The sequence below is a fragment of the Ursus arctos genome, unplaced genomic scaffold (assembly GCF_023065955.2).
Source record: "Ursus arctos isolate Adak ecotype North America unplaced genomic scaffold, UrsArc2.0 scaffold_16, whole genome shotgun sequence".
In the NCBI taxonomy this organism is placed as follows: Eukaryota; Metazoa; Chordata; class Mammalia; order Carnivora; family Ursidae; genus Ursus; species Ursus arctos.
In genome coordinates, this window is record NW_026622830.1 from 54,846,736 (window position 1) to 54,874,404 (window position 27,669).

Below are 27,669 nucleotides of genomic sequence, written 5' to 3' on the forward strand. Positions count from 1 at the left end.
GCCTGAATTTAAATTATACAGAATAAAAATAAGCTTTTTGAGTTTAGAGAGTGTATTTACTGATGGGAGTTCCTTGTATGAATCCTCTCAAGGGTAAGAGTTCCCCTTTGGCTCCACGATTCTTACTGAAACAGTGATGCTGGCTGTCCCTTCCCTGCCGGTGACAATTCCATTTCTCCTGGTGACAACGATGTCCTTCCTCATGCCCTCTCTGAGTCCCTCAGAGATCTTTGATTCCGCGCAGCCCACCCCACCCCGGCATCCTCCCACCTTCCCACATGCTTGCCACCCAGCGAATCCTGCCCTTGACTTCTGTTTCTCCACTAGCTTGGAGCTGACCTGCCCGTTTCTCTGTCACGGCCTGTTGACCTCTTCTGGGAGCTCGGGGAGCAGCCCGGCAACTGCCTCTGCGGAGTGGCCCGTCTCAGGCATCGTAGCTAGACAGAACGGAGGTCGGAGGCAGAGCCCGTGCTCTTCATATTATCTGGGGGAAGACTGAAAAGACAAAAGGTTTTGTAAAAATCGGGTACCAAGTTAAAGTTCGAAAGTGTTCAGGCTGAATGACCCTGTTGTGTAGACCTGGGGTGACCGTTTGGTTGCTGGAGGAAGGGTGTGTCTCTTCTCTCTGAGGCTGGCAGTCCTTCTTCTCACCCCTCGGTCCGTGTCCCCAGGTCAGTGGCAACAGGACCACTGGCATGGGGCATGACGCCGGCACCCCATCTGTACTGGGCTGGACAGTATGCGGCCCCCCCCAACCTGGGAGGGCACTGGGGCCTCTGGTGTGGGGGCTGGGGTTGAGCCTTTGACCTGCGACCTTGCCCCCTTGAGAGGGAAGCTCAGGGATGCGGCGTTCGCTGCTGCAGTCCAAGCAGAGCTGGATGTGAACTGAGGTCTGCCTGTCAGTCCTGGGCTGGCAACTGCCGGGCTGTGTGCCCAGGGGCAGCCGGAGAGCCAGACCCTGTGCTGTGGGTGACTTGCCTGAACGCATGGCCTGATGGGTCCCTAAAAGCAGCTTCTTTGCCGTCCTTCCTGTCCTGGGCCACTGGTGGGTGAGGCCACACACACACGTGGGTGCGGAACCGGCACTCTGGCGGGTCGAAGGGGAACAGAGCAACAGTGGGTGCTTGGACAGAAGGCGCACAGCGGAGCAAGGGTGAGCGCTGTTGGCTTACTCGTATTACTCCCTTTAGGTGTCCCTGAAGCAGGGGGTCAGCAGCCCCTCTTCTCTCGATCTGGAGGTCCTGTCGGTTTTTGTGCCTCCTTTCGTCAGTAAGGATGACAGTCAGATGGCTGGCGCCCCCTCCGCGACTCTGAGCAAGACCAGAAGGCGCTCCTTCAGAAAGAAGAGGGACAAGCCCAAAACGGAGCCCTGGAAGGGCCTCCCTCCTGAAGACATTAGTGTCCCCAACGGTGTGGACCTGCTTGGCCTGCCTCAGCTCTGCTTCCCAGGTATCCCCCGCCCTGCTTTCCCAACTCCCCCACGGTGCTTTCTAGAAACCAAGTCAAGAAAGGGTGACAGACGGGGGGCTGGTTACCCCTGGCAGCCCCGAGGCCAAACTGCAGGTCTCAGTTCTCTTAATCTTGGGGGTTTGGGAGCTGAAGGACGTGCAGCCCAATAGTGCAGCCCCCATGTTTTGGAGAGCGAATCCCAGACGAAGGGCTGTCGGGATCGCCAGCACGGTTGGTAGAGGTGCTTTCCAAGGATTTTCACTTCTGATTGACAGGCCCGTCTTCCAGAGGTCCGGCCGGTGGGTCAGGATGAGTCCAGTTAGCCTGCAGCATCTCCCCCCAGAGTGCACTTCCGCCGGGCTCCCTGGCCCCTGTTTTCCGGGGACCCCGGGGCCTGCAGCCCGGGCTCACATGCTTTCCCCACCTGGCCTGTTCCCGGCAGTGGGTGGCCCTCATGTTTTTCACTGGTCTTTGAGAAATGCTGAGTGGCTGGTGTAGAAGACTCAGACTAGGGACTTCCCGTCCGTCATTCCCTGTCTGGGAGGTTCCATCGGGAATGGCTGCTGTCTCCCGGTCTCAGGGATTACAACCCGGGGACAGCTGGGACAACCCCTGCACCTGCCATGCTCAGAAACGGTCGCCTCCCCCAGGCACACCCCAGAGGGTTTGTCTGCGGTTGTTCTTATGTTCCTTCGCTAAATTCTGCAGAGCACAGAGGGTGGCTGAGAAATGGGCACCCACGGAGGGACGGAGGGGGCCACGGCTGGCTGGCGGCCCGACCCCCCAAGTGCCACAGCTGGCAGGGCGAGGACAGGTTCTATAGGCCGCAAAGTGGGCTCACGGAGAGCCCAGCCTCGGAGGTGGATGCCACGGGGCCGTGCCGAGATTTCCTCTTCTTTCTCTACCCGCAGGGGGCGTGTACGTGGCCTCCGAACCGAAGGAGGACTGTGTCCACTTCCTGGTGCTGACCGATGTCTGTGGGAACAGAAGTATGCCGTGGTTGCCCAGTACTCCCGACCCCTGCACGTACGTGACTGCCGTGAATTCCCTCTGAAATCTGCTGGTGTTTATTTTTGCTGAAACACGCTTCCCGCAATCACCGCGATTGTAATCATGTTAGCGTGTGTGGGTCAGTGGCACTAAGTACACTCCCGCTGGCGGGCAGCCCCTGCCGCGTCTGGTTGCAAAAGACGTTCATCACCCCGGAAGTCCCGCCCCCGGCCCCCGGCCCCCGTTCTGCCCACATGGGTTTGCCTGCTTCGGACACCTGGTGTCAGTGGACTCAGGCTGCATGTGGCTTCTGTGTCTGGCTTCGTGCACTCAGTGGATGGGGTCAGAGTTCATCCACGTTGGGGCAGCAGCGCCTCTGTCTTACGGCCGAGTCCTACCGCCCAGTGTATGTGAGCCACAGCTTGTTTCCCACATGTCCGTGGAGGGACATTTGTGTTCTTGTATGCGGGGTGACGGCTTTGGGCCTCCAGAGCATGACTTGGCCCTCCCCCGCCCGGCAGGGCCACGAGTGCGAGCCAGCCGGCCCCTGGAGGTCGCAGGGGCCGCGGTGCACCTGAAGAGGCGGGGTGACCCACGGCCTGTGTCCAGAGGGTTTCCAGAAGCAGCAGTGCTTTACCCTGGGGAAGTCCAGGAATCCCACACCGAGGGGGCGGTGGCTGCCCGGTTGTTCCTCCCCACTCTGCTGTCAGAGGCTGGGCCAGGTGTGCTGGGAGAATTATCCCTAAGTGTCACGGCATAAGGCTCAACTCGATGGGCTCTGTCCCTTCACGCCTGTGGATGTGCCTCGGAAACCTGTGGGAGTCCAGCATTCTGCTGATGTCTGAGTGCGCGACCTCCGTGTCTGGACTAGGCGTCCCCTGGACCCCTGGACTAGGGTGGGCAGTGGGCAGCGCGGGGAGGCCACCCCTCATGGCCGTGTGTGCGGGCTGTTGGGCCTGCGGCGTTGGCAGCCTGCCTGCTTGCCTGGGTTAGGTAGGGGTGGGAGACGAGCCGGGGGCCGAGTTCCTGCCCCTCCCTGGCCAGCGCTTCCGGCAGAGACAGGATGGGAGGCTGGATTATTCAGGAAGGTGCTTGGGAGCCTGTCTGTGAAGTGATCGCATGAGAAGTACATGTTATTTCTCTTATCCTTAAATACATTTTAAAAAGGTCACAGCCTCTGCTTTGCCTGTGACTCCCCCACTACACCTGGCTGCTGGGGTGTGCGTGACCCCTCGCCCATCCTCTCAGTGCCTGCGTGGTTTCAGGGTGACTCTGGGCCCTACATGCTGGCCTCCCCACCTCCCCTCGTGCCCAGTGACCAGCCACGCCCTGTCCTGCTCTCCTGTCTTTCCGTGGACTGCACGCGCAGCCCCGCCCGGAGTGCAGACGGCACTGTGGTCCTCATATGCCAGCTGCCCGTGTGCTCAGCCCGGTGCCGACGACCCTCCTGCACAGTCGTTCATTTAATCCACAGCGAACGGGGCTGGGAACTCTCAGCATCATCCCCGTTTTACCGCTGAGGGAGCAGGCAGTCGCACAGGGAGGTGAGGGGACTTGCCTGGGGGCCCAGCACACTGACTTGAGGGCCTTGGTTCAATGTTGGTGGGTAGACGAATGGCGTGCCCACTGCTTGCCGGGCTCTCCCCCTGTCTTGCAAGACCCTCGCGTTCACACCATCCCCAGGTGGAGCTGTTATCACGGTCCGCCATCCCTACTGAAAAACCCCAAACAACTTCCACGGGGGCCAGACTGTGGCCCTCAGTGAGGCGCCACTCGTAAGCTCTGCAGTGGTCTGTGCCTTCTGGAATCTCGGTGCCGGTACTTTTCTCCAGCTGAGAACACCCCCTCCCCCGCCGACACACACACATATGGCCCAGTGCTGGAGCTTTTTTCCTGTGTAAGCAGAGCCCATGGCCCCTTCTGTGTCTTACTGTGTTCTCACTGTGTTCCCATCTGGGGTCGGGACGTGTCATTGTCTCTGCCACCTCAGCACATCACACACTGGGGGAGGGGGGCATCTGCGAGGACTGGGACTCCCAGTGACACAGGGGGGGCATCCACGCTGACTGGGACTCCGGTGACAAGAGGCGGGGGGCATCCACGCTGACTGGGACTTGTGGTGACACCGGAGGGGGCGCCAGCCGGGTGGCAGGGGAGCAGGATGCTGTCTGGGCCCCTGCCCTCTCGCTTCTGTCTGCAGAGGCCCACACTGCTGAGGATAGAAGCTGGGACCAGCTGGATCGGAGGGTGACACGGGCCTGTTGCTTTCTCTCCAGGACGAGTCGTGTTTCTACAACGGCAAGGCGCACTGGGAGCCATCCTGGCCGACCGCGGGCGTGGCTGGCTGCTTCGGACCGTTCTCGGTGTGCGTGGTCTCCAAGCTCCCCTACTACAACGCCCTCAAGGACTGCCTGTCCTGGTGAGCCCGTGCGGTGCCCGCGTGTCTGCGAGGCCACGCCTGGCGCTGGCGGTGGTGGGCGGGCTCTGGTTTGGTGACGGGAGCTCCCGTGAAGGCCCAGAGGCTTCCCGAGGCGGTAGCCTGTGGGGAAGGTCTGCCAGACAAGGGAAGATGAAACCAAACTGTGGGAAGTAAAATTAGTATGGAGGATTTTATGTTGTTTGGTTTTTTAAAAAAGACGTCCATCAGAAATAGCTCTTCTCCTGTTATCTGAGAAAATCAGGCTGCCGCTGCTGTCAGTCCTGTTAAGTTCATGACAGTTAACGAATTATCTTTTCTTGGGGTGGAATCTTGAAGTGCCTTAATGCTGATGATATTGAGTAGAAAGCCTGAGGACGTAGAGAAGTTTTGAAAACTCTAGAGAGAATCGCGTCGGGCGCACTTGCCGCCTGTCGTCGGGGGATGATTGTGGCGTGTGGACACGGTCCGTCCCCCGGCCACACGCGCCCTGGCCGCCTGGTTTTCGTTCTCACCAAGTTCTAGTCTTGGAATTCTCAGTGGTTTGGTTAACGACAGAGGCGGCCAACGGAGGTTTGCCTTAATGTCGTAATAGCCACCCTCCACCCCTGGCAAGTCGCAGACTTCTGGAAAGACCATCATTTTGGTTCTCACACTGTGGTCAGAGGGATGAGCAGGAATCCTTCCTGACCAAACTCACCACCTTCGGAGCTCAAGTTCCAGCGCCTTAATGTTTTAGTTTTCAAAATGTGGCTGGTGTTTGCCCATAGTTTGGGTCTAGCCCGCGTTTTATTGCCCCCGACACAGAACAGAGCGCTCGCCGGGTCTCCCTCCGGGACTGCGTGCTCAGTAGGGCATGTCTGCCCGGGCGTGGGCAGTGATAGGATGATAAATTAGGACAGGGTCCCTTTTCGTTAATTAACTGGTAATCTTCAGCACCTGAGGGTAGGTGGCTTGTGCACCCATCTCGTTTCCTCTTCTGTGAATTGGGGGTGGTGATGCCACCCTTTCTCGAACGGAACGGGTTCGGGCCTGCGGGGAGGACAGCACCTGCTTCACTTTCTCGGCCTTTGTACGCGTGATCATTCACGTGTGACTGGCAACAAATACCATCCTGCTAGACGTTAATGCAAAGGAACATTTAACTCGAAAAACGTGTTCAGTTTCCCTGCTCCTCGAGTTTTCTGTCTCCTGATGGTCGTTGCTAAATGACCCGAACTAGAAAACAGAAAAACAGATGACAGAAATGCAAAAGGCAGTTTATAAATACAGATTTATAGATTTTTAAAATCTGTTTTTCTGCTATAATGGTGGCGTGTAAACTAGGCCTCTGTGTGGACAGAAATTGGGAGAGAATGCTTAGTTGTATTTGGGGAATTAGATTATGGAGAGTCTGGTTTTTTTTTTTTTTTAACTTGATACTATTCTTTGACAATAATTAAAATATGGAAGAATATTGAATTATCTCCATTTCCTGACACTAACTTCAGGAAGAGCTATTATTATTTTTAAAGATTTATTCATTTATTATTTTTAGAGAGAGAGAGAGCAGGGAGGAGGGACAGAGGGAGAGAGAGAGAGAATCCCAAGCAGGATCCATGCTGAGTGCAGAGCCTGACACGGGCTTGATCTCATGACCCTAAGATCGCGACCTGAGCTCCAATCAAGAGTCAGATGCTTAACCGACTGCGCCACCTAGGCGCCCTGACTGACCCCAGGCGGACTTATGATTTGTTACTTAAAGTAACAGCGTAAGCGCTTGGCTTGCGGGACACGCGTGGGCCCTGCTGTGGCCCTGCTGTGGCGAGTGAGGCCGGGGACCGCCCCAGGGCACAGAGGTGGGGTTTCCAGGGCAGTTGGCTGAATTTTGCCTAATGTAGACACCATGTCACCACCACTGCCATTAAGACAGAGAACATTTTCACCACGCCCCAAAGTTCCCTTACACCCTGTGGTCGCTTCCCAGCCGCCTGCCCCCAGGCACCTGCTGGTCCGTCACGCGTTTCAGTCACTTGCCGCTGTGCCTTGAACAACGCGGTTTGAACTGTGCGCGTCCACATACACCTGGATTTTTTTCAACAAATACAGTACAGTCCTGTATATGTATTTTCTCTTCCTCAGGATTTTCTTAAAAACATTTCCTCTTTTCTAGCTTACTTTATTCTAAGAATACAGGATATAATGCATATTACATGCAGAATACCTGTTAATCGATCGTTCGTGTCGTCGGTAAGGCTTTAGGTCAGCAGCGGGCTATCAGCAATTAAGTTTTTTGGGGGGTTGAGAAGTTCTATGCAGGTTTTCAACTGCGTGGGGGAGAGCACCTTTAACCCCTCACATTGTTCAAGGGCCAACCGTACTTCAAAAGTCAGAATGCATTTGGGAAACAAACGTGGCCAAGCACTTTCCTTTGAGATGTTTACTCGCTGCTGAAGTATGACCCAGACAGAAAATTGCATGAATTCCAGCTGTGTAACCAGCACTCACAGCAAGAAACAGAACATGACCAGCCCCCATCCCCCCACGCCCCACCTCTCCTGTGCCCCAGTGCAGGCAGGTCCTGACCCTGGGCAGCCTCACCTTGCTGTCTGAGGCCTAGGGTTGTCGTCAGTGTCCTCCCGCCACCTCCCCCACCCCCAGCCTGGAAGGCCCTGGGGCTGCCGGCACTGGCAGACAGGTCAGCGCTGATTAGAAATGCTAAGATGTCCTCCAGTCCCCTTCATGTCACTGCAATGTTGTGTAATCGTTCTTTCTGATGGCTGAGTAATATTCCATTGTGACGGGTAGTAAGGAGGGCACGTATTGCATGGAGCACTGGGTGTTACACGCAAGTAATGAATCATGGAACTTTACATCAAAAACTAAGGATATACTGTATGGTGACTAACATAATAAAAAATTATTATAAAAAAAGAAATGCTAAGATGACAATTGGATACTCATACTTATTTTGTGATTTGATTTTTTTTTATTTTAGTTTATTGACTCATCTGAAGCTCTGTAAAGATTTTGAAGTTGACAATCACATAAAAGATTTTGCTGCAAAACTGTCTTTGACACCTAGCCTGCCGCCTGGACCGCTTCATTTGGTCATTAAATCTGGAATTTTGTCTTTTCTTTATGAATAGTAAAAGTCCTATGTCGACGATGGTTTTAATGTTTTAAACTGTTTCTTACGTTCCAGGGTGTTTAAATTACGCTTCTCAGGTTCCTTACAGAATCATCTAATTACGCTGTTTCTAGAGATGCGTTTGCCGGGCGGCCCGTGATACGTGGTGTGGAGCTGGTGATGGGCCCCCTTAGTGCTTAACACACCGGCTCATTTGGTTTATTTGTCTGGAATATTGGGTATTGTATTAAACTGATTCATGTTTTCTCCTGTCCGGGGTGATTAATGAAAAGTACCTGGCTTCCTATTTTTTGGTTTTTCCCAGTGCCACCGTGTTGTTGAATAAGTGGCCAAGCGTTTCCGTGGGTCTGGGTTCCCTGGCACGCTCGTCCTGAGATGTTGTTGGCTCTTTCACCACGTGAGGGTTTCGGGCTAAGGACAGTTGCAGAAAGGCAGCCCACGTTCCCCCTTTGCCGAGTAATGGGCCAAGACGGCTGAGCTGTGATGACACCTGTCTGGCCTGGCATCTTCCAGACTGACGCAACCACCGGGCATTTCCTCGTTCTCAAACAAGCACCTGCCAGATTAGTGTCTGGAAGAAGGTCATAGATGTCGACTCTGCTTCACTCAGTCCTTTCTGGAAGCTTAGACATAGAGATCTCAGTTCTCTACGTATTGATTATTATTCACAGTTGAAAAATTAATTTTATTTCGCAGGAGACATGTGATCATGAACTTAAAATGTATATTTTTAATATCACACTACAGTGTGTGGGATGGGGGAGGGAACCCTGCCAGATGCATTCCAGGCCCAGAGACAGAGCAAGTTGCCCCAGGACCTTGGTTCCGCTCCCAGAAACCTTTGTAGGGACGTTTATTGGGTTCTTGTTTTGTGCAAGGCTCTCATCTTTATTATGTGGATAATTGGTATTTTTTTATGGTTCAGTGAAGTCATCAAAGTTTCTGTTCTTGCTCTAATCACTCAACAAGTGTTCCCTGAGGACCGGCTAAGCAGTGAACAAAGCCGAGTTCAGGGCAGTTTGAGGGTTAATAACCGTATGTACTATGTTCCGCCTTTGAGCATGAGTAATGCACGAACCGCACCCATACCCATCTTCTGTACCTCGGAGTCTTGGATGAGCTCACATTTGGTTCTCCGACTTTTACCACCCCCGTGAGAAAGTTTCCTGGGGGTCGTTCTTGATGCCTCTTCTCTTCACCCCTGCATTCCATCCATGGCTCATCCCTGACCGGCCAGCTCCCGGCGTTTGCCTCTAGTTGGCCACGGCCACCACCCCACGCAGGGCCACTGGGTCCCACCTGCGTGACTTGGGGAGCCATTGGTCTGGCCACGTCCATTCTTGACCCTTCATTCAGTTCATCCTTTGCATAGTGGCTGCAGGGACTGTTAACATCTATCCATTGGACTCTCCTCTTGTGCGTAAAACCCCACAATGGCTTCTCGCTGCGTAGCTGCCGCAGTCCTGCATCCCTAGCCCCTGTATCAGTGTCCTGCTCTGTCTCATGTCCTCACTCCCTTGGTGACTGTTGTCCAGCCACACTGGATTTCCCTCAGTCCCTCGCAGGTGCTGCCCCTAGGCCCTTGCATATGCTGTTCCTGGAAGTCAGGTTCTTCGGGATGGCCTCTGTGTGACCTCCCACCCGTCTCTCTGTGCCCTGCTCCCTTCCTGCAGAGCCCAGCATGGTCTGCAGTTAGGGCCCGCACATGTGTGTGTTTTGTTCAATGTCCATCTTCTCCATCGGCCTCTAAGCTGCATGAGGAAAAGGCCCCGTTCAGAGCTGTGTTTGCGACGCTGTTACCATGCCTGCTGCTCCCACAGCTGTCGAGTGAATGAATGAACGGATGGGTCGTGTTTCGGCGTTAGCCTGTCCTGTTCACAGAGCAGGGCCTGCGTCTTGGTTCTTGCGCATTTGTCCGAATGAGCCGAGTCTGGCTCAGACTAGCCGCTGTGATCCCCCTCGTGCGGCCTCACCAGCTCTGGGGTCCTCATTGATACGTGGCCCTGACCCATCTTTGGGAGTGTTGAACCACTGTGGCTGTTCCTTGTTTTGGAAAAACGCAAGGCCAAGGTTCTTCTCTAACCCCGGAGCCGATTCAGCATGGAATTCCAGAACCCACTACAAGCAAACATTGATGGAGATGCTGTGTAGCTAGTGGTCAGGAGCTGTGGTTCCTGTGAATCAAGCGTGTGGGCGCCGGGTGGGGCATCTCCTGTCTGCGTCAGGGGCGGTGGCGCCCAGCCTCCACCAGGCCTGGCTCGGTGCCCTTTCGCGGACGGCGCCTGGACCACCGGCCCGAGAGCAGCAGACACCCGCGTCCCTGGGCCCGCTCTGCCGCTTCTCCGCCCACCAGCGGGTCTGATTTTACGTGCTTTCAGAGCACGGCCAAGTCGCTGGGTGTGCATGCGAAATGCGCCTTTTCCGTCTCACTCTACCGGACTCACTTCCTGTGTTGCTTTGTGCGTGGATCCTATTGTCTGCGTGGGGCTACAGTCAAAGCTGAACTTTGGAAAGTGTTTCCCCGAAATCTCTCTCCCTCCTCAGTCTCTTCACCTGAGAGGTGGGGTGGACAGCAGAGCCCAGCTCAGAGGGTGTGGGTCTCACGCACGTGAGGTCGCTGGCATCCCGGGGGCCCAACAGCGTCCCTGGTAGAATGACTGGTGTTTGTATTAGTTTCTACCTGTAGTTGGGGAGCTGGTCGATACGTTTATTTTTTGAAATATTGAGGGGAATTTTTCATATAAACTTTACAATGATTCATAGTTCATCACCGCTGGGAGCATGTAACTCTGCTCTACCGTGTTTTGTTTTAAATAAAAAGGATGTTACTGTCCACACAGCGCGTCCGCCTTGATTCTGATGTGTCTTGCTTCTGTGGGCCAGTGGGTGACAAGACGGTGCCGTCGGGGAGCCCTTGCAGAAAGAAGGCTTCTCCTGCCCTCAGGTTCTTTGCACAAGCGTTCACGCAGAGCCGTGGTGATGCAGGTGTGAGCACGTGTGGAAGGCGAACATTTGTTCTCCAGCCAGTGCTCCGCATCTCTCCGTGTGTCCCCTTCCACACTTTTCCTGGCGGGAGCTTCTCTGTGCTCAGATTCGAATCTTCTCTGTGCTTGTGGCCCGGTGCTCCTCACACTTGGGTCACTCCGTTCTGCTGGTCCCCAGGGCTCCAGGGACGCTCCTGGGTGCCCCCCAAAAGGCTGACACCCACGGTCAGGAACGAACTTGCCAATGAGCTGGAAGGCTTCTCGGTGGAGGGGCCCCTACCGTCCCCCTCCGTCTACCGCGTCCTTTTACACAGAAGGGGCATTCTGCAGATACTGAATTTGAATCAAAGTGTAATTTTGAGATACCATCATTGAGAAAAATAAAGTCTTTCTCAGCGATTTCTTAAAGTGCACGTCTTTAAAGAGCTTTGACAATTACGTTGAAAATACTAAGAGAATTTGTAATATGCAGTAAGTGTTCTGAGAGTAACCCGATCGTGTTTGACTTAGAACCTGTGCTGATCGGGACAGATGTCCAGGTGTCAGTTTATCTTTGCCGATGGGCAGTCTGCTAATGAAGTAAAGAGTTTAGGGAAGTTTGGCCGAAAAAGACATTCAGTACTTGATTCACGTCTGAGCCTTGCTCAGCAATTCTGTGTGTCTCTGGACTGTTTGGTTCTGTGACATATACGGGGATAGCGTGAGTCTTCAAACACGTATCCTAGGTCAGACACCCTCGGTGCCAGAACGGAGAGTCTCAGTGCATTTCGGCCTCTGCTGGGAGCGGCTCTCTGAACTAATTACGGAACTTGGTCGTCACAGATATTTAACATGAAGCCACTACAGATCGTGTTTCCCTCCCGCGTGGACCCTGAGAGCCCGGTCATCGACTTGGACCTTCACCTGCCCTTGCTGTGCTTCAGGCCCGAGAAAGTGCGGCAGGTAAGCGTCCCTCCGGACCTGGGGCGTCCGTGCTGGTTGGCTTGGTGGGGCATCTAAGCTGTCATCGTCTGGAGGGTGATTCCAGGGCACGTGTGTTCCAGAACATTCCAGAATGTTCCGAATGTTCCACAACACACTGGGAATAGTTGCTTTTTTTGTTTTGTTTTGTTTTGTTTGTTTTTAAAGATTTTATTTATTCGACAGAGATAGAGACAGCCAGCGAGAGAGGGTACACAAGCAGGGGGAGTGGGAGAGGAAGAAGCAGGCTCATAGCAGAAGAGCCTGATGTGGGGCTCGATCCTATAACGCCAGGATCACACCCTGAGCCGAAGGCAGACGCTTAACCGCTGTGCCACCCAGGCGCCCCCCAAGGGAATAGTTGCTTTTTGGCTTCAAGCAGACATTCAGGACTGTGCACACCATTTACAAGCAGTGCTTTTGGGGGTTAAAGGGGCTTTCGTTTTGGCAAACAGCAGGGAAACCGGGTGAGACCTAGGCTCCACGTGGTTTTGGTGGCGCATTCACACGCATGTTCAGTGCATGGCGCGTGGTCAGAAGTGTGTACACGGTGTCGTTGATCTCCCCCAGATCCTAACGTGCCTCCTCATGGAGCAGCGGATGGTGTTCTTCTCCTCCAGCTGGGCGCTGCTACCGCTGGTCGCCGAGTGCTTCCTGGCCTACCTGCACCCCCTGCAGTGGCAGCACACGTTTGTGCCCGTCTTGTCGCGCCAGATGCTAGACTTCATCATGGCACCGACGTCCTTCCTCATGGGCTGCCACCTCGACTACTTTGAAGAAGTCAGCAAGGTTAGGCCTTGGCCATTTGCTGTAGAATGTCAGATCCTTGTGACCCCTGCGGGGACTGGCGGAGAGGGGCTTCCAAAGGGCCCTGCAGGGAGGGCCACGTGCCCTGGCCACAGGGAGAGGGTGGGCACTCTTGTCCCTGGGGCTCGTGCTCTGGGCTCCACGCACGCGGGGTGCTGTCGCGGGTCTGCACCATCCTCCTGCAGTCCTCCGCGTGTTTTCGAGGCTGGGGGGGTTCTGGGCGCCGGGACCCCGTGTCACATGCCAGTCCCCTTAAATTCCCGGGGCTCCAGCGAGGAGAGTGTGGGTGTCGGCACTGATGGAGCCTGCTAACCGGCCTGGCCGTGGCTGCTTTCTAGTTTTGTGGCCTTGAGTGAGGTGCCAGCCCTTACTGAGCCTCAGCCTCCTTGGCTCTAAAGTGGGCATGTCCTCCTGGGCCGGGCTCTGTGTGGGGACCACCCCGCACCCGCCAGCACAGGGGAAGGGCTTGGCAGACCCCAGCAGCCAGTGTCCCGGTCCAGATCTTGTGTTTCTCTGGTTAAGCTTCTGTTGTTCAGTAATGCTGTGGACCATCCTACTGGAAGACGCCCCGTCTCTGGATTTCCCTCCTCCTCCTCCTTCCTCTCTCCCCCCTTTTGTTTTTGAGGCAATCCGCTGGCTCCCAAGAAAGCCAGCTGGCCTCCCCAAGCTCCCAACCTCCCTGTACGCTCCGGCCTCCAGCCCCTCCGTCTCTCCGAGACCCCCGAATCCACCAACCTCCCCATCTTTCACGAAGCCCCCCAGGCCTTCTCATGTCCCCCAAACCTCCCCGTTTACCCGAGCCCTCAGCCTCCCCTCGTCCCCTGGCCTGCCGGAGCCCGCCGACCTCCCCACAAGTCCGTCCTCCACCCATCCCCGTTCTCCCAGAACCCGCCCCCTCGTCCCCCTTCCCTGGCCTCTCGTGTCCCCACGCCGGCCTCCCCACATCCCCGTCCTCCCGGAGACCGCCAGTCCGCCCCACATCTCCCGACCGGCCCGCGCCCCGGTCCTCCCCACAGCGCCGTCCTCCCCGGGCCCCTCCCTCGTCCTCCCCACTTCTCCGGCCTCCCCACATCCTCGGCCTCCCGAGCCCCGCGCGGGAGGGGCCCGTCTCCGCCACATCCGCCCTGCGGACCGGCTCGTTGGCCCCGCTCGGCCCTGCCAACCCCCAGCTCCAGGAGCCGGCCCGCCCGCCCGCGTCCCGGCCCCCTCCCCAGGCCCGCACTCACTCGGACCGCGCGGGGCGCCGGGAGGCGAGGGCAGACCACTGCGAGGCGGCGCCGCGAACCGACGGGCGGTGCTCCCTCCCACGCCTCACGCCGCAGGCGCACAGCCGTCCCGGCCCCCTCCCCAGCCCCGCACTCACTCGGACCGCGCGGGGCGCCGGGAGGCGAGGGCAGACCACTCCGAGGCGGCGCCGCGAACCGACGGGCGGTGCTCCCTCCCACGCCTCACGCCGCAGGCGCACAGCCGTCCCGGCCCGGCGGCGGCAGCGGTGGCAGCGGGCTTGCACCCTCGGGGCCGTGCTGCGTCCGTCGGCGCGGGCCGCGCGTGCGCGGCGACCGGCTGAGCCGGGCTTCACCGCCAAGGCGCGCGCCGGGCCGAGTCCCCGCACCGATCTTTGGCCCCCCCCGCTGGGAGGACCGGGCATGCGCCCCGCGGCCCGCGCATGCCCTGCACGCCACGGGGCTCCGCTCCCGAGACCGCGCCGGACAGTCGCGCCGGGAATTCAGGACGGCAAGGGACTGAGCGCGCATGTGGTGGCCGGGTCCAGGGAAGCCTCGGCGGGGGCCGGGAGGGGCGGCCCGCCGAGCTGAGGTCCCGGAGGTCCCACTGGCGGCACTCTGGGCCGGCGGGGCTGGACCGACCTCGGGGAAGCCCTCCCACCCGCTGCCCTGCCCCCTACAGCCCGGACGCGGCCCCTTTGCAGGGCCTCCCTAGCCCGCCGCCCTGCAGCCCAGCCCCAGGGTCGGAACCCGCGCAGTCGAGCCCCGCAGTGGGCCGGGGCCTGGCCCGAGTCCTCGCGCGTGTCTTCGCCAGGCTTCCTGCCCACCCCGAGGAGTTAGGTGTCCCGGGCCCCTCTGCACACAGGAGAGTGAGGCTCAGGGGTGTGTTCCGTGGCATTACAGCTAATGCTGGGCTGTACTTAGATTGAACCCTGGAAGACGGCCTGAAAGAGGCTGTGGGAGGCGGCTGGAGGTAGACAGATGTGGGGCCTGCGTGCTGGTCTCAGGGCTGGAGACAGAAGAGGAGGACCCCGGGGATCTGGGAGTCACCAGGCCTAGGGCAGCTGAGCAGACCCAGGACGCCGAGTGGAAGGGGCAAAAATGCACTCGTCCAGGGGCTTCTTCAGGCATCCTTAGGAGCCTGGCGTTTGTTCTTTAGGCCGCAGGGAGCCTGGGGAGGGTTTCAAGCAGGAAGTAATATCTGATTTGTGTTCTTTAAAAAAAAAAAAATGACAACCTTGCGGTAGGAAATGAAACCAGAGGCAGGGCAACTTTCATCTTTATGGTGTCACTTTGATCCTCACCACAAGCCAGGAGGCAGGTTAGGGCCACACTCCTTTTCAAAGGTGAACTCCTGAAGCCCAAAAAGGTAACCCACCTTTCTGTCCTCAGAAGCTATCATTTGACTCTAGTTGTAACAGAAGCAGGTAAAATAAAACAATTTTGCGTAGCAAGAGTTTTACTATATATGTTTTTGTTGTTCTTTAATGAAATGTGTTACGGTTATTTGTAGAATTTTTTTAACTCCATCCAAGTTTGCAAGGAAGTGTGTCTCTGAATGTGAGCCCCAGGGCCTTGGTCCCCAGAGTTTGCTCCACCTGGAACTCTCCTCCCTCTGGAGCGTGTCACTCCCTCATGTCTTTGAGGCTTATGTGTCACCTCATCAGATGCCAACTGACCACTCTGTGTATAATAGGAACCCCCACCCCCCACCCCCTGACTCTGCTCTGTTGTTCTGCAAAGCAGCTGTTGTCCTCCACAGCCCTACACTGTGTGCTTGTTTATTTCTTGGTTGTGTGTCCCTCTCCCAGAACGTTAGATTCATTCAAGCAGGGACTTTGTTCACTTCTGGGTCCCTGACACATAATGAGATATTGTGGAGTAACTGAGTACAGCTTTGGGTGATGGGAAGTAAGAAACTGTTATTTAAAGTGTAAGAAGGGAGTGGGAGTCAGGGAAGGGAGTGGAGGGACAAAGGGGATTATTGTGAGGAGATCTTTGCAGGGCGGTGGGGGCGCTTTGGTAGACTAAAAATGGCCACCAACTTGTTGACACTGCTCCCCACAGGAGATTGAATCCAGTCATTCACCCCTTGAATGTGGATGGCTCTTGTAACTTGCTTTGACCAGGAAAATGTGTCACGGGGGATGTGGTGTGACTTTTGAGCCGAAGATGCAGGAGATGGTCTGGCTTTCTTGTCACCTGATTCTAAACAAGTCCAAGCAGGTCTGGTGAGGAGGCCGCGTAGAAGAGCGCAGATCCTCCTTGGCTGACAAGCTGCCACCTGCCAGACACGTGGGTGAGGCTGTGCTTGACCACCCAGCCCTAGCCAAGTAGTCAGCCAGCTGCGGCCACCAGAGACCCAGGCAGACCAGCACAACTGTGGAGATGCACTCAGCCCCAACCAGCCAACCAGAGAATCACGAGCAAATCAAATACTTGTGGTTTTAAGCCCTAGATGTTAGCGTGGTGACACAGCCATGGATAACTGACACATTTGATGACCTCAACCTTATCATGATGCATTCAAAACTGATGTTCTGGAGGCCGGCTTTGATTATTCCTCTGCCTAATAAAAGCAGAAAATCAGGAAAGGGCAAGACAAAAAGTGATGCAAACAGATACAAAGAGGACGAAAGGTAGACGGAGGAGATGAGCAGCAGGTTGTGCAGCAGAGACCCTCCTCATCCCCTGAGCATACTTTGTGGTGCCCAAGAGCTCAGGTTCAGGAGTCCATGAACAGTGAAGCAGACCCAGTGAAGCAGACTCCAGTTCAACTGTTCCCCAGGGTCAGACACTGAGCAGGTGGCATAACGTCCTTGCTCATCTGTTAATAGAGGTTACAGAGAAGCTCCATAACCTTAGGTTGTTGTGGGGAGAAAATGAACTGTTCCTGTCAAACACTCGGCAGAGTGCTTGGCACAATATACCCTCCATAAGTATCATGGGGTAGCAATAGCATTCCTGTACAGGTTACTGTTCATCTTGATCATGGAGGGGCGATCATTCAAAGGACCGCCCAGAGTGCAGTGTTAATAAAAGCTGATTTTCCTCAGCTCTGTGGGTCAGATGCTGTGTCCACAGTCTCCAAAACTCATAGCAGCCCTGCAGCACGGGCATGTTAACATCATCTTCATTCTATTGTTGTGAAAACCGTGACAAAGGAAAAATGCAAGCGATGGAACAGGTGGCAGGGCTGGAGCTCAAAGCTGCAGGCTGTCCCACTGCAAAGCATGCACTCCTCCCTCTCCCTGTGCAGCCTCTGCTACACTCAGACCCCACATAAAAAAACAAAACACACAAGACCATGCGGCTTCTCCCCTTCCTGCACTGCGCCACACAGGCTGAGCGCTGACCTTTTGTGGGAAGCATTCAGGAAGGGCTTCCTGTGTATTGGCAAAGCAGCTGCATCCTGGGAGCACTTCCTCCTTGAAAAGCACCCTCCCACCTCCCTAGTCTGATGAGGGCTTGTCCCTAGGAGGGACTTGCTCATAGTGGAAACAGAAGCACACTTTAAGACTGGGGGTGGGTGCACAGTAAAGAGGGTGGGCGGTAAGAAGCTGGTGTCACCAAGGACACACCGAAGCCCACATTATTGCCCACATCAAGGCGCTGACCAGCCTGCAGATCCACACAGAGAAACTGGAATGAGAAAAAGTGGGATCCAGGAAACTGGTGCCCGGGGCACTTGAAGATCCAGTAAGATGGGCCACTGGGAGGTATGGGTGTGCCACCTGCCCTCCGGGGATGCTGGCCCTCAGGTGGTCAGAACCAGGAGACTGGTCAGGGAAGAGGGACACCCTGCAGAAGAACAGAGAGAGGAGTCCGACCAATCTGGTTCAAACCCCAGCTCCCCCACGTGACAGCCCAGTGGCCCTAAGGGGACTGCTCTACCTCTCTGAGTCTAAACTTCCTCATCAGTGAAATGGGGAGGGGGGAGGCTGCAAGAGCAGAAGGGAAGGGGCCAGGGGGCACCCCTAGGGAAGATGCTCAAAGGGGAAGCATAACAAAGGAGGGACAATTTGAGGGACCAGAAGCCAGATTCCCTCTTTCAACTCTGGCCAGCGTAAAAGCAAGATGGGCCACAACCACCATGTGCATCTTGCCCAGGAGGGAACATTCTGGACTTTCAGAACTAGGCTGCTGATGGACGTTTTACAATATGTTTGAAATTTCACTTCCCACAGGAATTTAATGTAGGGATGTTGGAATGTGGGACTATTAACTCCTCTGGGTGGGGGGAAGGGTCATGCCCCCCACTAGTGCCTGCAGTGGATGCAGCTCTTTTGAGGGGACATGTGAACGATTTGCCCCAGGTGTGGTTTCATCCTCAGCTGGAGCTAGGGGTGCCCCAGCCACTCCTGCTCACCTGCTCACACAGATCTCCCCACTCCTTGCCCCGCCATGGCTTTCCAGGTGTCTGGGATACAGGGCACACTAGCTGGACCTCTTCCAGGCCCTGTCCAGAGGCTCAGCCCTAGGGGCTAAGCCGCCTATAGCAGTGACCCCAGGACCTCACCCGTGGGGCTCTCCAGGGATACTGCTCTCAGGTCTGGGCCACACACCCACTTCCCATTACTCACAACCCGCCCCCCCCCCCAACACACAGAGGGGAAACCCTTTCCCTGTACAGCACTCAGCAGGTCCCGGACGGGGACAAACTCCCATCTTCCTAACCGGAAATGCCCGTTTGGCCTGGAAAACTTGCAGCTAGGGCTCAAGTTAGCCTCCATCCAGAGCACCCACATACCTGCACCAGCCTCTAGAGAAGAAAAGATGTACATTTTCTGGGAAATTCTGCCCCAAACCATTGGTTCTCTCATTTCATTGTCACAACTCATCAGATAAGTGCTATTAAATGCATTTTCCAGATGGGTAAACTGAGGCCAGAAGGTGATGACTACCCAGCTCAAGTCTACCCAGCAAGTAAATGGCAGAGAAAGGATTCATACCCAGCTCGTGTGGCTCCAAAGTTGTGCTCTCAGTTACTGAGCTCCTCAGCCTCCCAAGGCAGGGCGGGGGAGGGGAGGACCAGTTCTGAGTCCAGAGGAGGCTCCCTCACCTTCTCTCCAGGGTGAACAGGCAGGGCATCCTGGTTTAGCAAAGACAATGCAGTTGCAGGGGCTCCCCTGGACCTGTTTCTATCGTGGGCTGGACAAAAGTCATTATCAGTATTAAATCCCCACGAAAGCAGTGTTCTCTCTGCAGATTTTGTGTCGTGCTCAGCACAGAAGGCTGCCCGCTTTCCGGTGTCTGCAAGGTGAGCAGACTGCCCTTGGAGATTTCCCACTTCTCCCATCTTCTCAGCTTTGTTTTTTCTCTCCCAGCTTCCACTTTCCTCTCCCCATTCTATCTCTTTCTCTCTCAAATAAACAAATAAAAGCTTAAAAAAAAAAAAAAAAAGGACTAGACTCACTCACTCATCGAACTTCGGGTCAGGCTGGCTAAGGCCCATCTCTCGAGGCTGCTTCCCCACCTGAAGCTCTAGGGTCCAGTCTCACAGTTTCCCGCTTGTGATGGCAAAGTGGCCCCATCCCGTGCCCTGTCTGCTGATAGAAGTGTAAAACCACTTGGGAAAATAATTTGGCAGTTTTTTAAAAAGTTATGTGTTTCCCATTCGATCTAGGTATTCCATTCCCAGAGAAATGAAAGCGTATGTCCATACAAAGATGTGAACATGAATGCTCATAGCAGCTTAATGTAGAAAAGCAAACTGGACAAAACTGAAATTTTCATCAACCGGTGAATGGATAAACAAATTTTAGTATATCCATATAATGGAATATTCCTCAACAATGGAAAGTAACAAACTATTGGTGCACACAACAAAGGTGAATCTGAAAAGTATTAGGGTGAGTAAAACAAACCATACTGGACATACTGTCCATCCTGTTTCCGTGTATATAAAATTCCAGGGGATGCAACATTAACCTAAAGTGACAGAAAGCAAGGGAAACAAGGGCAAAAATGAACTATTGGGACTTCATCAAGATGAAAAGCTTTTGCACAGCAAAGGAAACAGTCGACAAAACCAAGAGACAACCGACGGAGTGGGAGAAGAGATTTGCAAATGTCTTAATCAGATAAAGGGCTAATATCCAAAATCTATAAAGAACTTATCAAATTCAACACCCAAAGAATAAATAATCCAAGCAAGAAACGGGCAGAAGACGCGGATAGACATTCTCCAAAGAAAACATACAAATGGACAACAGACACATGAAAAAATGTTCCATATCACTTGGGAAATACAAATCAAAATCATAATGAGATACCACCTCATTAACAAGTCAGGAAATGACAGATGTTGGCAAGGATGAGGAGAAAGGGGAACCCTCTTGCCCTGTTGGCGGGAATGGAAACTGGTACCTAATTCTGGAGAAGAATTTGGAGGTTCCTCAAAAAGTTAAAAACAGAACTTCCCTATGACCCAGCAATTGCACTACTAGGTATTTATCCCAAAGATACAAATATAGTGACCCGAAGGGGCACCTGCATCCCAATGTTTATAGCAGCAATGTCCACACCAGCCAAACTATGGAAAGAGCCCAGATGTCCATTGACAGATGAATGGATAAAGATGTGGTATATATGGAATGGAATATATATACGTGGTATGAATAATGGCATACTACTCAGCCATCAAAACAATAAAATCTTGCCATTTGCAATGATGTAGATGGAACTGGAGGGATTACGCTAAGCAAAATAAATTAATCAGAGAAAGACAATTATATGATCTCATGCATACGTGGAATTAAAGAAACAAAACAGAGGATCATGGGGGAAGAGAGGAAAAATACAACAAGATGAGAGAGAGGGAGACAGGCCATAAGAGGCTCTTAATCATAGGAAACAAACTGAGGGTTGCTGGAGGGGAGGTGGTGGGGGATGGGGTAACCGGGTGCTGGGCATTAAGGAGGGCACGTGATGTAATGAGCACTGTGTATTATATGAGACTGATGAATCACTGGCCTCTACCTCTGAAACAAATAATACATTATATGTTAATTAATTGGATTTAAATAAAAAAATAAAGAGCACCCTTGCATAAAAATAAACCAACAAACACAGACAGACAGAAAGTAGACCAGTGATTACCTGGTGACGGGATGGTTGGGGGAGGGAAGGATTGTAAGGGCATCAGGGAATTTTTTGAGAATGATGACTATGTTCATTATCATGGGTATATACACGTGTCAAAACTCATCAAATTGGGTTTGTTTAAAAAAGTCTTCCCCTATGGACTCTGGGAAACAAACTGAGGGTTTCAGAGGGGAGGGGGTGGGGGATTGGGCTAGGCCGGTGCTGGGTATTAAGGAGGGCACGTATTGCATGGAGCACTGGGTGTTATACGCAAACAATGAATCATGGAACACTACATCAAAAACTAATGATGTACTGTATGGGGAATAACAAAACATAATAAAAAAATTTAAAAAAAAATTCCCATTATCCTGGCAAGAGAGAACCCATCCCTGATCCAGCAGATGCCAGCCAGGGAACAGTGGCTACCATGGATCGGACGCAGAGCCTGGGGCCTGGAGGGAACTGCTGCTTCAGAAGAACTGCATAAGGAGATGCACGAAGACTGGAAATCCTGGCTCCTAGGTCAGCATAGATGCTCATGGAACCAGGCTCAGGTGTGCCCTTTAAGGTACCCCTCCCATCTTCTCCCAACACACAAAACAAGCAGGAAAGGGAATCCAGAGATCATTGACAAGAATCCCAGAAAGATTCCAAACTTGGTAAACGGCCAACGGGGAGACTGAGGCTGGAAAGTCCTGCCTGCCCTGAGTCCATCTGCAAATTATCTTCCTCTGCCTTTGTCCCCTTCACATGCAGGATTTGATCTCCTTCCGTGTTTTTCCCCACTAGGTGCTGATGCAGTTCCAGAGATTGAACTACAATACGACAAGTTCCAAAACCAAACACAAAACTAAAAAAGCATCTCAATGGAAGAAGCAGGACACAGTCTTCCTGGCCTTAGAGTGGAGAAAGGCAACCCCAGTCCTGGGGCAGGAAGGAGTTCTGGGGCGTACAAGTCTTAAAGACTCCCACTTTCAGTGGTTGTTGCTATTCCTGGGAAAGTCCCTGCAACCTCTAAATCTCAGGAGTTCTGAGGGGCTGTCTCTGCTGTTTGCCCAAATTCATTGACTGAAATGGACCCGTGCTCTGAGTAAGGGGGATTTTGGGGTGCCCTCCAGTGGCTAGGGAGAAGGGTTGCCACTTCTCCTTCCTCCCACATACAGTAGCTGATGACTCTGGAAGATTTCCTAGGTCAGGAACGAATACGAGAGTCTGTGCAAGTTTTCCATTACTGCAGGAAGTAAAAGACCCAAACCACACACATGGGCTCTAAAACAAAACAAGGGCTTTAATCTCCTAACATGCAAATCTATCACGGTACTATTTAAAACAACTAAATGGTGCCCCCTACATAAGGAAATAGATGGGCGGAAGGGGTGTGGAGAAAATGGGCGCAAGGATGCAGCTGCTGAGGAATCCCTGCAGGGCCACTGGACACTTGCACAGCCCTGAGGTTGACTGCGGCCAGTTCTTCTCCTTCTTGAGTGCTGCTGACCAGCTAGGACCGGGGCTCCAGCTGGCAGGACAGGGTGTAGCTAAGGACAGAGGGACACCTGTGAGTTGCCCAGGAGCTTCCATTCAAGAGTCCCTGCCAGTGTTTGCCCACAGCTGGAGTCCGGCGCCCCGGCAACAAGGCCTGAGGCTGCCCAGGGAAGGAGGATCCCAGGAGTGGCCAGCAGAAAGAGTCCACCCCGAACCTCACCGACCCAGCTCCTGATGGGCCTCACCTCTCAGCCTCGCTGAGCGGCTCCATAGCCTGGAACCAGGCCCAAAAAGGATCCTCGGGCTCTAGGGTGTAATTCTCGGCAGCCACCTGGAGCAGCATGATGTCCGTCATGACTTGGTATTCCTGAGCAGACAGAGAAGCACAGGATGCATAGGGAGCCTGGGGTGGGGGGGGAGCTGCAGGACCTGGTGACGGTTGAGGAGCGGGACCGGGGACCTATCCCAGGTCCTGGCACACATGGCCACCCTCCTGCCTAGAGATTCATCTGGTCTCCACCTGTTCTCAGAGGTGAATATCAGTAGCCCCTCCTCCGGGAAGTTCTCCTGGATGCCATGCTCTGTCCCCATCTCCTAACGGGATGGGACTTGCACTGCTTTCTTCTCAAGGGATCCCAGGAAATGTGAGGTGGAGGGCATGGAGCCAAGCAATGTTCTTCCCAGGGACATCTCTGAGGCCCACTCCCTACCCTTCCCTGCGGGAAGCGCCACATATGCTCACCTTATTTCTTTTCTGGTGGTTGATCTCATTCCCCTGGAAAGCAGACAAAGTCCATCAGAATGAGGCCCCTGGTTCTTAGGAGCACTTGATTCCCATCCCTTCTCATGCTGCACCATGGCCAGGACCCATGAGGGGGCCGTGCATACACAGATAGTGGGCCTGGGATCTAGGCCAGGCTCTGGGGTCCAGAGAAAGGAGGACATGGGGCAGATGGACTGGCTACAGGTCGGGACCCTGCAGCACCACCCTCTCGGAAGACAGTAGGGGAGGCCGAAGCCTCAGGCAGGAAGGGGCTGTTGCGGCTACTGAGGTGCTTGCTGACGTGGAGGGTCCTGACTTCATTCTCCCCCCACGGGCAAACTCACCGGGGGAGGCTGAGGTCCACTCAGACAGACCTCATGCAGCTTTGCCTTCAGGAAGCTCTGCTGCTTCACCAGTCTTCGGCACCGGGAGCCGTGGCCTAACTGCAGCCTCACCTCGCTCATCCCTGAGATGGGCAACAGCCCCCAGGCTCACAGGGTAGCCGTGAGGCTGTCATGAGGGGAGGTTTGCCGAGTCCTGAGAGCTCAGGGCTCAGTACAGGGGTGTTCTGCTCCCAAACCTCCGGATTCTGGTCCCTCCCCCACAATCCTCAGGCTCACCCACCTCCAGATAGTCCTCCATGGCGGTATCTAACATCACCAGCTCGGTGAGGAAAGTGCCAAGGAAAGGCACGACACCCTGTGTCATGAGGGGGAGGGTTGGGATGAGTCCCTGCTCGCTGGTGTCCACAGGGACCCTCCACTGAAAACGCTCCAGCCTCCTAGCCCACCCCATGGGCTCACGTGGAGCAGCCTAGGACCCTTAGCAGCCTCCCCCCACGGGTTCCCTTTCCCTTCCCCCCCAGAACATCAGACTCCTCATCACCTTCAGGGCCTGCTTTTCAAAAATGCCAGGGAATGGAGCACTAGGCCGGTCCCTCTCCACCCGCAAAACCCATTCTCTATGGACCTTTCTGGACCCTCCTCCTGGTTCTTTTGAAATAAGAATTGTAGAAGCTGTGGCCCCAGGAGCCGCAGCTGGAGTGGGAAGGATGCCCCCCCCTTCCTGATCTTTCCTTTTTGGGAGGCTTCCAGCCCTCAGGGAGGAGCCCTCCTCCTCCTCTGACTTTGGAGGCCCTGGGCCTCAGGCACATTCACCTTCTTCTGCATCCTCTTCTGGGCTCCCCGGAGGGCCATCACCAGGGTGGCAAATCTATTGGACGGTCGTTCCTGCAGGACCAAGGACAAGTTCCTTGAGACCATCATACCCTCAGGCCACTTGCCCCCACCATCTTGGACGTCAGAACCTAGACATCTGACCTAACTCATACTGATCCTGAGGCCCCATTATCCAGAAGCAGGCCGTGAGTGATTCCAGAACAATCTCATTCCAACATTCACTCCATGTGTGAACTTGACATTGCAGCCTGGCCTCCCCGAGCCTGTTTTCTCATCGGGAAACGTGACAACTCCACCTATCTCCCATGGTCTCCTGAGGACTCAGGGTCCTATTACTCTCATCATTGTTGTGGCCCTCAACCCAGCCCAACCCCATCACTGAGCACAGGTCTGTCCTCTGGGCTCTCCAGGTTTGTAGAGGCCCCCACCTGGACCAGCTGTCGACAGAGAGTGAGAGGGTGTGTAGGCTAGGGAGTCTGCTTGGACACCACCTGCTTGCCCCCTCGCCACCAACGGCATCCTCACCTAGGCTGTCGCCACATTCATGACAAAGGCTTCCCCTCCCCAAGGAATGCTTCAGACCATTCCCGACTACATCCACTCAGGACCCTGTTCCCTCCCACCCCTCCTCTCTTTCCAGACCTGCACCTTCCAGGCTACCTTGATGAGCAGGTTCCTGCCCTGTGCGGTGTCCTTGCTGCACAGCTTTTGAAAGATCCTCAATGGCTTCCTGAAGAGAGGCAAGGGAGGCAGGATCAATGGACGAATAATGTGGCAGGGTTGAGTGCGAGTGCCTTTTCTTTGAGAACCCCAGAGTGTCAACCTGCCTGGTTGAGGGTTTCTTCTGGGATCCTCTGAGCACTAAGGTCTTTGTAGGACATGGGAGGGAGCTCTCATGTGGCTCGTCCTGGGCCTCCCTTCCCATATTCATTGAGAAACGCTGTTTGGGTCAATTTGGGGTTCAAATGGGCAGAGAGCTTAGTGGCTGTCAAGGAAACACGTGAAGAGATTTAATGCAGCTCAGCCACGTGTGGGACATTTGGCAAAACTGATTTCTAAAGTGGGAGGCATGGTGGCCTCCTCACCAGGGAGGCTGAGAGACCCACCCACCAGCCCAGGTCCTGTGGTCGGGGTTTGCCGCCTCCCAGAAGGTCCAAGCTGCCTGACGGTGAAGAGGACAAGCCTCTGGGAGCTCCCTCGTCCATCCTGGTCCCTCCATGGAGAGAGGCCTACTCACCTGGAAACCTTCCCCCACGTGTTCTCGAGGCGGTGAATGGAGACACTCTGCAGAGCCGAGAGGATGGCATGTAAGGACGAGTAGTTCCTCAGGGTTTGACAGGCCTGGGGAGGGAAGAGAATGGGCTGTCACTTGGGGAGCCAGCACCTTATTGGCTCTCAAGCTTCAGTCCCCCTCAGGGGAAAGTGCTCCTGCTGGAGGAAGCCGCTGTCCAGGGACCTGCCGAAGGGCACACGTGAGGCCCAGAGGAGGAGGAAGATTTTACCTCACTCCAAGGAAGGAGCCAGGCAGAAACGGAGCATCCCAGCATGGGGCCATGCAAGGCGAGGTCAGCATGCCCCTGGACCAAAGAGCCTAGGGACTGCACAGTCCCTAGGGCAAAGACCAGGGCCTTCCACCCTGAGACCTGATCAAGGGAAGAGCAGTGCCCGAGACTCAGGAGAGCACCTCGGCTGGGCTTCCCGTTGCATACCTTGGCCACCTTGATCCAGTGCTCCACCACCATGGCCCTGTCCCGGGCTGTCATGCTTGGGTTGCCAAGGCAGGTGGTGATGACACACTTGGCCACACCGTTGAACTGGGCGACAGTGGCCCGGACTGTGGGTGCCAGGTGCTCATTGCCAGGCTTGTTGCGCTTGGACCAGACGGAGCCCAGGCACTGATGGGGCAGCAGCTTCTTGAACAGCTCCTAGAGAACAGGCGGACCTTGGTTCACCCAGCCATTTCCCATGCAAGACTCATGTCCTACGTGGGGGTCACAGGTCAGAGCTGGACCTCAGGGAGCTGAGAATCTGGCCTGAGCCTGGTTCGAGACCGTGGATTTCATTCCATTGTTTTCCCTGAGGGAACCCAGTACACAATGACCCAGGAGCAAACAGAGCAAGGGAAGGAAGGAGGGCATTGGCACCCTGATCATGCTCAGGAACTCCCAGCTCCAGGTGGCACTGCAAGGTGGTCCAACCCAAGGGGGCTTCTTCCCCTCCCCTCCAACTGGTCATCCCCCTGGTCCTTCCCCCCCTTTCAGATGCACATTCTCACATGGGAGCTGCAACCACACATTCTTCCGTCTGCCCTGTCCTCATGGACACATCAGATGCCTAATCAATGCTGAGGGTACTCATCCTCCAAGGCACATGAGTGGGTGACCCATGGACTTGACTGAACACAGGGAGCTGCCCTCCTCCACCCACGGGACCAGGGCCTGCCCATTGGTCTCTCCATTCTGGCTCATTTCTTCTCCCTAGTACCTCCGTATCAGTGCTTATCATGGTCTCTCGCTACAGTCCGCAGCTGGATAGGGAAAGCTTGGGGCTAAGAGCCTTGATGGGTTGACAGGGTTGGGAAGTGGTGGAGCTGAGATTTGGTCCCAGACCATAGGAGTCCACATCAGGGAAAGGCAGGTGTGGGGCAGGTGAGAGCAGAAGGATGGCCTGCCCCTGGCCCACCCTGAGAGCCCAGCTGCTCACCGCATCCATATACGTGAGCTGCTCTGCCACCAGCCTGGGAGGGAAGTCCAGGAGGTCGGGCTTCTCCTCACCCAGCTGGTTCTTTGGGGTGACACAGCGGTGGCAGGAAGCCTCTGGGGCCGCGGTGGGCTCTGTGGCTGTTGCCTGAGTGAAACTTTCCAGCAAAAAGGGTGGTCCAGCTGACTGCTGCTCAGCACCCGGCACACATGCAGAAGATGGGAGCACGGGTTGCAGTTCTGGAACAGCTGACGGAGGGGAGGCTGGCTCTGACACCGCAGGTGACAGTTGACACAGAGCCGGGGTCGCCTCTAGCTCTATAGGAGGCCCTGTTCCTGGCTCTGCCGCTGGAAGGAGCCCTGGAGCTGGCACTGGGGCAGGAGACAGAGAAAGGTTCATCCACATCACTGACTTTCCGGATGCCTTTGCAAAACCAGGACAGACCCCATGGCCTTGAAAGGAATACCCAGCCCATGAACCGCATCCCAGTTAGCCTTC

The 27,669-nt window shown here is 54.9% G+C and overlaps 2 protein-coding genes across 2 annotated transcripts in view; one reads left to right on the forward strand and one right to left on the reverse strand.

The window, feature by feature from the left end:
• LOC125281950 (ral guanine nucleotide dissociation stimulator-like) overlaps window positions 1-13,981 on the reverse strand; it is a 210,109-nt gene extending 196,128 nt beyond the window's left edge. The window contains exon 1 of the mRNA XM_057312898.1: window positions 13,963-13,981. The gene's annotated coding sequence lies outside the window, so the exon portion shown is untranslated. The remainder of the gene's footprint in view (window positions 1-13,962) is intronic.
• On the forward strand, window positions 1,157-2,975 carry LOC125281958 (DENN domain-containing protein 3-like). Its single transcript, XM_048215880.2, has 2 exons — window positions 1,157-1,449; window positions 2,361-2,975. Exons 1-2 carry the CDS (start codon window positions 1,287-1,289, stop codon window positions 2,501-2,503), a joined length of 306 nt encoding a protein of 101 aa, XP_048071837.2. The 5' UTR covers window positions 1,157-1,286; the 3' UTR covers window positions 2,504-2,975.
• Window positions 13,982-27,669: the final 13,688 nt, after the last annotated feature.

Excerpts from the sequence above, each read along its gene's own strand:
- LOC125281958 (XM_048215880.2), top strand. The coding sequence starts at position 1,287 with ATGGCTGGCGCCCCCTCCGCGACTCTGAGCAAGACCAGAAGGCGCTCC. Across the intron at positions 1,450-2,360 it reads GCCTCAGCTCTGCTTCCCAG|GGGGCGTGTACGTGGCCTCC; the intron begins GTATCCCCCGCC and ends CTCTACCCGCAG.